The 13,184-nt window shown below is 38.2% G+C and overlaps 1 protein-coding gene across 1 annotated transcript in view; it reads right to left on the reverse strand.

The window, feature by feature from the left end:
* PAK1 (p21 (RAC1) activated kinase 1) overlaps window positions 1–12,306 on the reverse strand; it is a 59,293-nt gene extending 46,987 nt beyond the window's left edge. Inside the window, exons 1-2 of the mRNA XM_007461715.1 lie at window positions 12,117–12,306; window positions 274–374 (exon numbers count right to left, since the gene is read on the reverse strand). Of these exons, the coding sequence (XP_007461777.1) occupies window positions 274–374; window positions 12,117–12,306 (291 nt within the window). The remainder of the gene's footprint in view (window positions 1–273; window positions 375–12,116) is intronic.
* Window positions 12,307–13,184: the final 878 nt, after the last annotated feature.

The raw sequence follows: 13,184 nt of genomic DNA on the forward strand, positions 1-13,184 counted from the left end.
CATGTCTGATTTGTCTCTGGATCATCAGTGCCCAGCACAGAGCCTGATGCCAAGGAGCCACTTAACCGAGGTCTATTTAAGGAATAGAGATTCAAAGGCTTCTCTAGTACAATTCTGGAGGGGAGGAACGTGTCCCTCTCATTACTATAAGAAGATAGTAATGAGGGTCTCGGGCAAAGATAGAGGCATCAGGAAGTCTGGAAAGGATTAAACCTAACAGTGCATAGCCAGAACTCTGAAAGACCAAATGTCTTTCTGTGACCCAGGACTTACTGTAAACTCGCCTGTGACAGCATCAAAACCAACGTGAATGGTGTGCTCAAAATCTGAAGGAAGAGAAATCTCTGGCCGTTCCTTCTCCTTCTTTTTATTTGCTGTAAGAGAAACAGGAAAAAGGAGATAAAAACAAGGACATTACTACATTTTTAGGCTTATTTAGCTCTTTGTTGAGCTCTAAGCTCCTTTAGAGGCCAAGGATTGTGATACAAATTCACATGTGTATTTACAGAGCCCAATGCCAGACCTAAATTGGAGTAGATGCTCAATACATGATTAAAGGCTTAATTTTTCATTGAACGAAAGCAAAGCATTGAACTAAAGCAAAGAAAGAACATTCATCACAATGTCCTGGTTCTACCACTAATGAGTCAGTTGACTCAGAGCAAGTCACTTCCTTTTTTCTGAACCCTGGTTTCCCCATCTGCAAAATGAGAAGACTCAAGTAGATGGTCTCTAAAGAGCCTTCCAACCCGGATATCCTACATTCTATGAGCTTATATAACCTGCTTCTGCCTGTTTGATCCTTGATTATGGACCACTTTAAGGTTCTCTACATTACAGAATTTTAGATTTGGTAATTGTTTTAATTAAATGAATAGCTAATACTTTATCATGTGCAATGATTCAAGTTCCTTCTTTTTTCTATTATAGTTGATTTACAATATTATATTAGTTTCAGGTGAACAACACTGTAATTCAATATTTCTATAGATTATACCCCATTTAAAGTTGTTATAAAATATTGGCTATATGCCCTGTGCTGTAAAGTATATCCTTGTATCTTATGTATTAATTCAAGTTCTTTATTAATATTCACTGTAGCCTCACAACAACCCTGTAGTTAGGTACTGTCATCCTTATTCTGCAGATAAAGAAACTGCAGCACAGAGACTAAGTTATTTGCCCAAGATCAAATGGAGAGTAACTGGCAGCAGTCAGACCCAAATCCAGGCAGTCTGGCCCAGGCCATGAGCACTAAACCACTATACTATGCTGCTTCCCTAGGCTACAACCTTAAAGAATCACTAAGTCTGAATATTTGTAATCATCAAGGGTGTTGCATACAGTAGGTGTTCACTAAGGTTCTGCTGATCTGGCATAAAAAGCTTCAGTATTTAAAGAGTTGTCATGCCCTTGTCGTACCCTTGTATTCCACCAAGATTCATACGTTCTAACTCCCAGTACCTCAGAATGTGACTTTATTTGGAAACAGGGCCATTGCAGATATAATTATTTAAAATATGATTAGGTCAAATTGGAGTAGGTTCAGCCCCCTAATCCAGTCAATGTCCTTATAAAAAGGGGATATTTGAAGACAAATGTACACAAGGAGAACACCTTATGAAGATAAAGACAGAGATCAGAGCAATGCTTCTTCAAGCCCAACAAATCACCAGAAGCTAGGGGAGAGGAATGGAACAGATTTTTCCTCACAGCTCTCAAAAGGAACCAACCCTACAAACACCTTGATCTTGGACTTCTAGCCTCCAAAACTGAAACAATAAATTTCTGTTGTTTAAGACCCCTAGTTTGTGCTAATTTGTTACAGCAGCTCTAGCAAACTAATATAATCCTTTTCCAACTAAAAAGAGTTTCTGGCCTTGGTATTAGCTAGACCTAGTCCACTGGAGCCTCAAAACAACTGTGTGACAAGTAGGGTAGTGATTTTGGTGCCCATTTGACAGAAGAAGCCAGAGATTCCAAGAAGTTAAGTAGCCTGCCTAATGTTACAGAGCAAGTTAGAAACAGATCTGGGGCCAGGACTGAGGTCTTTGGACTCCCAACCCCTCCCAATACAAAGGCCTTTGTATTCTCTTACACTACTATATATAAAATAGATAACTAATAAGGACCTACTGTACAGCACAGGGAACTCTACTCAATACTCTGTAATGGCATATATTACATTATATAATAGTAATATATATTATTACTATGCTTTTAGAAAAGAATCTAAAAAAGAATGGATATATGTATATGTATACCAGATTCACTTTGCTGTACACCTGAAACTAACAAAACATTGTAAGTCAACTATACCCCAATAAAAATTTTAAAAATAAAAGCTATAATTTCATACACAAAAAAACCCTCAACAATAAGAAAACGCAATTAATGAAATACGCAAAAGACCTGAAGAAACACGTCACCAAAGAAGATATACAGATAGAAAAGATACTCAATATCGTATTTCATTAGGGAATTGAAATTAAAACAACAGTGAAAAACCACTACACATCTATTAGAATGGCCAAAATCCAAAACTGACAACACCAAATACTAACAAGAATATGGGGCAACAAGAATTTTCATTCATTAGTAGTGGGAATGCAAAATGGTACAGTCACTATGGAAGACACGTTGGCAGTTTCTCACAAAATTAAACATACTCTTACCATACAATCCAGCATTCGTGCTCCTTTGTTATTTACCCAAAGGAGCAGATAACTTGTTCACACAAAAACTTTCACGTGGATGTTTACAGCAGCTCTATTCATAATTACCAAAACTTGGAAGCAACCAAGGTGTCCTTCCATAGATGAATGGATAAGTAAACTGTATACATCCAGAAAATGGAATATTATTCAGCACTAAGAAGAAATGAGCTATCAAGCCATGAAAAGATAATGAGGAACCTTAAATACATATTACTAGGTGAAAGAAACCAATCTGAAAAGACTATATACCATATGCTTCCAACTATCTGACCTTCTGGAAAAGGTAAAACTATGGAGACAGTATTAAGGATCAGTGGTTGCCACAGATTTGAGGGGAAGGAGGGATGAATTACCAGAGCACAGAGGAATTTTAGGGTGGTGAAACTATTCTATATGATACTATAATGGTGGATATTTGTCTTTATATACATATACTTGTTCAACTCATAGATGTACAACACCAAGAGTAAACTCTAACGTAAAATACAGACTTAAGGTGAATATGATGTGTTGATGTAGGTTCATCTATTGTAATGTACCACCCCGGTATAGGATATTGGTAGTGAGGTAAGTTGTACATATGTGTGGGCAGGAGGTTTATAGGAAATCTGTGTACTTTCCACTCAATATTGCTGTGAACCTAAAACTGCTCTAAAAAATAACCTCTTTTATTTAAAGACTTTGAGAACTCTGCTCTACAGACTTACATCTTCTCCTTTATCTCCCACTACAGGCATACCTTGTTTTACTGTGCTTGGAGTTACTGCACTTCACAGATATTATACTTTTTACAAATTGACAATTTGTGGCAACCTTGCATTGCCAGATGATGGTTAGTATATTTTAGCAATAAAGTTTTTTTTTTTTGCGGTACATGGGCCTCTCACTGTTGTGGCCTCTCCCGTTGCGGAGCACAGGGTCCGGATGCGCAGGCTCAGTGGCCATGGCTCACGGGCCCAGCTGCTCCGCGGCATGTGGGATCTTCCCAGACCGGGGCACGAACCTGTGTCCCCTGCATCAGTAGGCGGACTCTCAACCACTGCGCCACCAGGGAAGCCCGCAATAAAGTATTTTTTAATTAAGGTATGTACATTGTTTATTTAAACATAAATGTACACTTAATAGACTATAGTATAGTGTAAACATAAGTTTTATATGCATTTGGAAACGAAAAAAATTCATGTGACTGTTTTTATTGTGATGCTCACTTTATTGTCGTAGTGAGCATCACAATAAAACTGGAACTAAACCCACATTATCTCCAAGGCATGCCTGTACTTATGTTTCACACATTATACACCACTGAACCAGTGATGGTTCACCAGACGTAATGGGGTCTTTCACACCTCTTCCTATTGTCTCAAGTTACTCCCTTTGCCTGTGAATCCTGCCTTTCCCTTTCCCTTCCCTTGCCACCTCACCACACAAACCCTTTTATTTATCCTTGTCAGGTCTCAGCTTAAAGGTCATCTCTTCTGTGAAGTCTTCCCTGATCTCTAGGTTGGGGAGTTCTTCACCCCCCCGCTCTGTTCCCACAGCACCATTATAGTAATTGCCTATTTTAAGGGTCTGTTTTTCCAACCAGACTGACTTCTAAGTTCAGGGGCCATGTCTAATTTATCACGAATCCCCAACAGCTAGCAAAAGCCAGGCATAAAATAGGTGCTCAGACACTGAGTGAAGAAAGGAACAAACGATCAGACACCTAACTCAACTTGACAAGGAGTCTAAGGAATCTGCCTAAGACATGCAAATTCTCTCCAGGGCAGGAATAAATGTTCCATTTTTATCAGCTCTGACATGATTTTCACAATCCCGTTTTAAAATCCTGATCTGTGGTAGCTCAGCACACTGGCCAAAAGATATTCTGAGGTCCTAATGCCTCCACAGACCCAATATAACCCTGATGAAAGGCAGCAAAATGCAGGGGGCGGCAGGCGGAGGGCGACAAACAAGAAGGTCTAGAATCCAGGCCAGTTTTGACTCTACCATACCATACAGTCCAGGTGCTCAGCTTTCTCATCTGAACAATGGGGAGAATGAACTAGATGATCTTAAGTGCCCTTTCAGCTCCTACACTCCAAATGTCTTTGAAAACAGAAAGATCAGCACTCTCAAAGCCCTGTATCTACATTTCTTCCTGACACAGCATCCCACAGTTTTAATAGGTACTTCATATACATCATCTCATATAATCACCACAATCCTGAGAGTCAACTTGACTTGGAGATTAGGAAATTGAAGCATGGACCTGCCTACAGTTCTTGACGTAATTCATATTCAAAAAGTGTGGCATCAAGAGCCAAGGCCCTCTACATTCTACTACTTTACTTCCACTAAAGAATTTCAAGTTGAATCAAGAAAACATACTTTGTTATAACGAGAAGAAATGACATTAAATAAGAACTTACCATGTATAAGATACTATAACCATAAAATATTTTCCTTAATTCTTATAATCCTATGGGATACATTATTACTACTGCCATTTTACAGATGAGGAAATTAAAAAGCCATTAAATAATTTGCTCCAGCTCATACAGCTAGTAAGAGCTGGGATTTGAACCCAGGTCTGATTCCAAAGGTTCTTTCCTTAGTATCTTAGTGAGAACCATTTGCCTACATGCCAATTGCTAGGGTTTAAGCTATTTTTACACTTGGCAATTTCCCTTCCAGAAGCAGCTGCTTTGAGAAAGGGAATGGTTTATTACGGTTCATAAATGGTTCATTTATGACATAAGTCCATCTGTCTTACTCATAGCTAGAATGCATGGGACATGTCGCAGGGCTTTGGAATTGCTTTCTGTTCCTAAATTTCCTCTGATCTAGTCAATTAAAAGATTGTAGAGAAGAACACTTATGTTATTTTTATGCTTTACTTAGATTATTTTTATGTTTTACTTAGATTTTTGTTTTATAGTTATATATCTTATATTTTATATATTATTTCTATGATATGTTATTAATATGCCATATAATATACCATCACAGGCACGGAATGTCAAATACAAAACAAACTTCAGTAATGGAAACACAGAAAGACAGTGGCTCAGAGGATGAATAGCCTACAGAAAAGAGCCCCAGGGAAATGAAATCACTTAACACATGAACATATAAAGAGTATCTGACATTTATACTTTTAAGAGGCTTACCTTTTTGGCCTCAGTTTCAAACAGAGTATTTGTTGCAGAGGTCCAGGCCCACGTCCAGAGCTTAGAATCCTGCTTCTGACATTACAGAGAACTCTTGAGAACTCCTTAGGAAACCTCTCCTTGGGTCTGTTTAGCCTCAGTGCACAAATTCTTTAATCTGGCCTAATAGCCCTATCTAAACCAACAGGAAATACAGGCTATATGTAGGAAGAGAAAGGTATTTTACCCCAGGACCATTCTTTAATTCTATCTTGGAGGAATCCCATTAAGAGTTGTTCTTTTGTAAATCTCATAACAACTCTTAAGTGTTAATCACAGATTCCAAAAGAAAACCATGACTGCAAGCAATAATAGCCACAAAATTACTACCAACTCTTAACAAAGCTGCAGTTGGCAAAACCCTTTTCACATCTTTAGTCTTATAAATCCATTCAGCAACTCTCTGAGATAAATATTATTATGTACCCATACTACGGGTAAGATAAGTGAGGTGAAGAAAGGCAGAGCAACTTACCAAAGGTCCCAAAATTAGGGATGGTCAATGGTGATAACCTCCAGTGCTTGAACTCTAATATAACTGCTTCTACATGCACTATGCCTTCTGCAGACTAAGTGAATATGAATGGAGGTCCTTAAATGCAAATTTGTTTTAAAATAAGTTAAAAGAACTAACCAAATCAGTTCTACTAAAGGCATTAGTCTGAACATCTCTAGGATGGGAGCCTTCAAACAGTACATGGTGTCTGAGGACTTAGAAGAATTAAAGAGCACAGTCCAGAAGTCAAGAGACAATTGTTCAAATGCAGACTCCATGCACCGCAACTATGTAGCATATGACCTTGGGCAAGTCCTTGACTCTCTGAGCACAAGAGTATCAGGGTTGTATAGTGGAAAGGTCCCTGGAATCATAGAAAAAAGCTATAATCGCAGATCAGCCACTCCTAACCAGATGACCTTGGGCAACAAACTGAACTACCTCAGTTTACTGTCTACAAAGTGAAATATTTATCTCCCTGAAAAATTGGCACATTTCACAAACATCAAAGTTCCTGATATAATATGTGGTAACTAACAGGCATTCAATAAATAGTAGCTCGGTTACTGCTGTTACTATTTTATGGTTATTACTACTGTGTTAGTACTATTTGTTATTACTGTTTTTATTACTATTGTTCTGAATATTTTAAGGATTAACGAAGATAAAGAAAACACGTGCTGTGTAGAAGCTAGAGAGCTTTACAAACATGAGTTATCATTAATAAAAGAAAGTGTCAGAGTAAGATTTACCAACCCACTCATTAAGACAGTTTAGAAACTGTGGCTAAGGAAAAAGAAGAACGAATCATCTGATTTCATGAAACTAGAGATCACAGACTTGAGGAAATAAAGTGAAAAAAGAAGACTGCAAAACCATCCATCCTAATATTAACCCTATCTTTGGCCAAGTCCATTTGGCTTTCTGGTAACATGGGAAATGAGGCTGACATTACAAAATCCCAGGGTGCAGTACAGCCATCCAAGTTTCAGCACAAATCATTGACCTTATTTTTTTTTTTTTTAAAGATTTATTTTTAAGAAGCCCTTCTCATTGGTTCAGATGACCTAATCTAAGCTCAAGGCAGTAAAACACTCCAAACTTGGAGAGATAAACACTGACGTAGTCCAGTTTTAAAATTAACTTTGCTAAACTCTTCCCAAGCTTGGAGAATTCCACTTCGGTTGTGAAAATGCAGCCAGGAAAAGATTCCAAACTAAATGCTACAGGACTTCTTAGAATAAACCAAAGGCTCCAGATCCTAACCACAGGAACCAGGCTTTCCCACATGGAATTCTGCAACTCAGCGCCACCTATCACAGGCCCTCAATTACAGCTTCTTGCAATCATTTATGCATCCCCCCAGGCACACACTGAAGCCACGCTGGAGGTCAGCAATAGGTAATGCCCATAGACATTCTACCCATTGCCAGCTCAAATCTCAACCACTAACGCAGCCCACAGAGAGCTCTTCTTTCTCATCTCCCAAATCCCTTTAGACCCCAAAACTACCCCTCTGGAAATTCTGGCTCCAAAAGTCTGGGTAGGATCTGGGCAACTGTATTTCAGAAAAGCACCATGAGTGAGTCGGATGTGTAATCTGGGTTGGGAACAACTAACAGAGATAGTATGTTGTGATGTAATAGATACTTTAGGAAGACTTAGTTCCATACTCATCCCTGCCACTTTCCAACTGTAAGATGTTGATCAATTTACTTTTCTCTAAGCCTCAGCCTCCCCAACTGAAAATGAGCTGTTACAGATATCAGATCAAACAAGAAATGAGGTTTCACTTAAAAAAAAAAAAAACTTCATATTTGTATTGTGTTTTAGAGTTTAGAAAATGCTTTTACATCCACTACGTCAAATGACAAAAGCCTACTCATGATATGGGATGGATGGGAATTATAATCATTCCCCACTTTACAGTTAAGGATACAGGGATTAAAATAAATAGGTAAAAGGGCAAAAAATCACAGAGTTAATAAATGTTAGAGGTAGGACTCAATCCAGACTAAGTCCGGTTCTAGCCCATTTCTCTGTATAGCTGGTATAAATTCTCAAATACTTCATGAAGGGCATACCACTTCAAAGACTGCCAACACTGCGGTGCATCCTTCTAGGAGCAAGTTAAGCACAAAGCGGCAGGTCAACAAATCCTTATTGGTTGAATGATAAAATCAAAAAGCACAAAATCAAGCTGAATAAAGTTTCCAAACAAAAGGAAAAAATTCATTTATTTCATTTTGATGTATGCATTAATTATAGCCATCTAAGGTCTTAAAGCAAAGGAGTGAAACCTATGTGCTCAAGGTATGTATAGGAAATACAAAACTAGGTGGTGAAAGAGAGGCCACTACATCATTTCACAAGAACTTCTTAGGACTCTATGCTTTCTACATCTACGCTTTGAATTTATAGAGCTACAGCTTTGATCTTGAGCTATGAGACTTATTTTCAGACCAGATTTGGCCTAGGGTTACTCAGCGAGGATTTGCAGAAGAACCTCTGCATCTACAGCTTTATTGCTGAACAAAGTACTTCACAATGGCCTAGTTTTGTTTCACGTACATATACAACCTGATACAACCTCATCTTTATATCTCATTTATGTAATTATAGCATTTCAAAACTATAAGAGACTGTATATGTCTACTGGTTTGACTAATTTTTTAATTGTTTTTTTATTGAATGAAAGATTCTTCAAATTCTAGAGTACTTTACAATTTTCAAAGGTTTCACACACGATTTCTTTTTTTTTAAAACTTTTTATTTTATATTGGAGTATAGCCAATTAACAGGGTTGTGATAGTTTCAGGTGCACAGCAAAGCAACTCAGCCATACATATACATGTATCCGTTCTCACATGATTTCATATAACCCCATAATAACCCTCTTTTTCCCATACCCCTATATTATCTTTTCCCCCTTCCCTCTCCCCACTGGTAACCACTAGTTTGTTCCCTATATCTGTATGACTCTAGTATTTTAGATGAAGGCACTGAAGTCCAAAGACAAGTAACTGACCCAAACCAGGCAGCCAAATATCCCAATCCCTATCTCCCCATTCAATACATAAGGTCATCCCTTCAGTTCCCAATGATGTCTAAACACTTCCATCAGCTGTTTTTTTTTTAACACAGTATTATTGAGATATAATTCATATACTATACAATTCACCCATAGAGTCTAAAATTCAGTGACTCAATACATTCATGGAGCTGGGGAATCATCTCCACAATCAACTTTAGAACACTTTCATTACCCCAGAAAGAAACCCCATACCTCTTAGCCATCGTCCTCTAATCCCATTCACATCCCCCTACAACCCTAGGCAACCACTCTTCACTTTCTGTCTATGAATTTGCCTGGATAATATGAATTTGCCTGGATAATTCATATAAGCAGAATCATACAGTATGTGATCCTTTGTGACTGGCTTCTTTCACTAATAATAATGTTTTCAAGGTTCCCCCTTTTGTAGTATGGATCAGGACTTCATTTCTTTTTGTTACCAGCTAATATTTCTTTGTATGGATATATCACATTTTATTTATCCATTCATCAGTCGATGAACATTTGAGTTGTTCCCACTTTTTAGCTATTATCAATAATGCTGCTATAAACATTCATGTACAAGTTTTTGTGTGGACATATGTTTTCATTTTTGGTAATATAGTAACTCTTTATATTTTTGATATAACGTCCTTATCAGATATATGATTTGGGAAAATTTTCTCCCATTCTGTGGGTTATCTTTTCTCTTTCTTTCTGAAGCACAAAAGTTTTAATTTTGATGATGTCTATTGGTCAGGAATCTCATCATCTTCCTGGTTTGCCAGTAAGAACAATTCCAACTTTTTATTTTTAAAAGTCCTCCTTACTGCATGTAAAACCTTGGGCTGAAAGCCTACTTATTTATAGAGATCAAGAATTATGGTTGATAAAGTACAATATTAAAAATAAGCATACATCTAAACTGAGGGATAAACAAAGTGGCTATATATGTGGGAGAAGATTCTATGGTAGAGTAATATCACCTAGATCATAGCCCCTCGCCTAGGAAGTTGGCAGCTACTACATAAATGAATTAGCCAGAAAACAAAGTTAAGCAACTTATGTGTGCCTCTTCTATCTAGACCCCAAAAGAGCTCACAATGAAGGTGGGGTAGAGGAAAGGGTAAACACAAAGATGCATGCCCAATGTACTCAATAAGAGTCCTCAATAGTTCTGATTTCAGTTTTTCAACAATCATTTCCTATATGTAAGATCACTGCCTATTAGACACCTCTATGTCAAGACATCTCAAATGCAAAGTGTCTAATATTATCTTTTCACTTCAAATGCAATGTGTTTAAGTCATCATCTCTCCTGCTCTCCAACTATCAACCTTCCTCACTTGTTCTTCTTCCTGTGTTCCCTATTTGGTTAATGATACTATTATCTACCATCTCCCCTGATCTGTAGTTATGCAGGTATATTTTTCTGCAACATATTTTCTGCAATTCACCACTGTACTTGGCATATTTGGCACTGTTTCAGAATCCCAATTCTGACTTTACCATGTAGCCTACTAGATATGCCTCCTAGCTTCAATGAAAGAGTAAGAGAAAGGGTACTGGGACTTCCCTGGTGGCACAGTGGTTCAGAATGCAGGGGACACAGGTTCGAGCCCTGGTCTGGGAAGATCCCACATGCTGCAGAGCAACTAAACCTGTGTGCCACAACTACTGAGCCTACGCTCTAGAGATCGCAAGCAACAACTACTGAAGCCTGCGTGCCACAACTACTGAAGCCCGTGCACCTAGAGCCCGTGCTCCACAACAAGAGAAGCCACTGCAATGAGAAGGCTGTGCACCGTAACAAAGAGTAGGCCCTGCTCGACGCAACTAGAGAAAGCCTGGGTTCACCAGCGAAGACCCAACGTAGCCAAAAATTAATTAATTAATTAATTAAAACAAAAAAAAAGAATCTGGATACAAGGGACTTCCCGGCACTGCTGGTGCAGTGGTTAAGAATCCGCCTGCCAATGCAGGGGACACAGGTTTGATGCCTGGTCCGGGAAGATCCCACATGCCGCAGAGCAACTAAGCCCGCGAGCAACAACTACTGAGCCCGCATGCCACCACTACTGAAGCCTGAGCACCTAGAGCCAGGGCTCCACCACAAGAGAAGCCACTGCAATGAGAGGCCTGCGAAGCACAACAAAGAGTAGCCCCCACTCAACACAACTAGAGAAAGCCCGTGCACAGCAACAAAGACCCAATGCAGCCAAAAATAAATAAATTAAATTTTTCAAAGAAAAAAGAATCTGGAAAGAAGACATTCCAAATGAAACTAGTTTTGGGGAAAAACCATATCCAAATGAAGACATTTCAATATTTCTTATATTCTGTGAGGTCATAAACAGTTTAAGAACTTAAAAAGTAAGTAAATATATGGCTTCAGATTGCCCAAAATCTGGCAAAAGCATAATTATTTTCCTAGAATTTTGTTCAGATATAGTTAATAGAGTATAATAATGGGTCTATTTTCCATTTGACTTCACAGTCATTTCAGGAAAAGAAGATAAGGAATAAAGAAAATATTTAATGAGAAAAAGAGGGATTAAAGGAAAATTAAATCAAGGAAGGGACAAATATTTTATTCAGGTTACCAAAAAAAATTTTTTTAAGTATACAAATGATGAGAAAGAAATGAAATACTGTACTTTTATCACCAGGTAAGATGGCTCGGTAAAATCGGTCCTTCTTTTTCTTCTCCTCTGGGTTTGGAGGCAGAGGTTTGGAACCGTGGTTTAGGGTTCCAGCATCTTTGCTGCCAGCTCCAATCATAGTGCTGGTATTTCTCATCGGAGGGGCTGGGGGTTTGTCTTGAATGTCTAGGCCGTTATTTGACATTGTCAGCACCAGCAGCAGCTACTGGAATCAGAAAGAAAAACATAACTCTTTTATTATTTTTTGAGCAAAAGGAAATATGTATTGAAAACTTTAAAGGAATCCAAATTTTACAACCCTTCCTCCAGGACCCACCTCAAGCGCTTCCACTGCATACCATGACTACTGCTATCTTATTCAGTCCACCATACTCAAAGATGTAATACCTACTCTGTGCCAAGCACTGCTGAAAATTCACAAGGTTCTTACTTTTCTCTTCATTCTCCTATCTAAGGCATTGGAGAGCACAAAAAACCACCATGATGTGATTTAAAAGGCAGAAATTTGGCCCAGTTAAACTGAGAATGAATCCCTGTGCTACTTAACAAGCTTTAGAGAAATTCCTTAACCACTTGGGTTCCATTCAGTCATTCACATGAAGATTAAATAAAACTGCCAACAGCATTCCACACAGTGAGTTCTCTGCCAAGCTCTAATTTTGTTACCTTAGGAAAATCATTCCTTCTCTGGTAGGAATTGTATCACTATACCAATGGTCAGTAAAGCTGCTGGTTTTGTAAACAGTTTTACTGGAACACAGCCACATCCATTCACTTACATATTGTCTATGGCTTCTTTCACATTCTAATGGCAATACTACGTAGTTGCAACAGGCCTAAAATATTTAGGTTGTTCACAAATCTACAATATTTACTATCTGGTCATTTACAAGAAAAGTTTGCTGATCCCTGGCCTTTATCATCTCTCCAGTATCTCCTTCCTCTAAAATTTGACCTTCTAATATATGATGTTCTAAATATATGATGATCAATGCATTAACCATCTTGTCCTATATGGTGCTGAATTTACAGGCAATTTCCAGCGCTTCTGGGAAACAGAAG

This window comes from Lipotes vexillifer, unplaced genomic scaffold (genome assembly GCF_000442215.2).
Source record: "Lipotes vexillifer unplaced genomic scaffold, Lipotes_vexillifer_v1.1 scaffold223, whole genome shotgun sequence".
NCBI classification, from domain to species: Eukaryota; Metazoa; Chordata; class Mammalia; order Artiodactyla; family Lipotidae; genus Lipotes; species Lipotes vexillifer.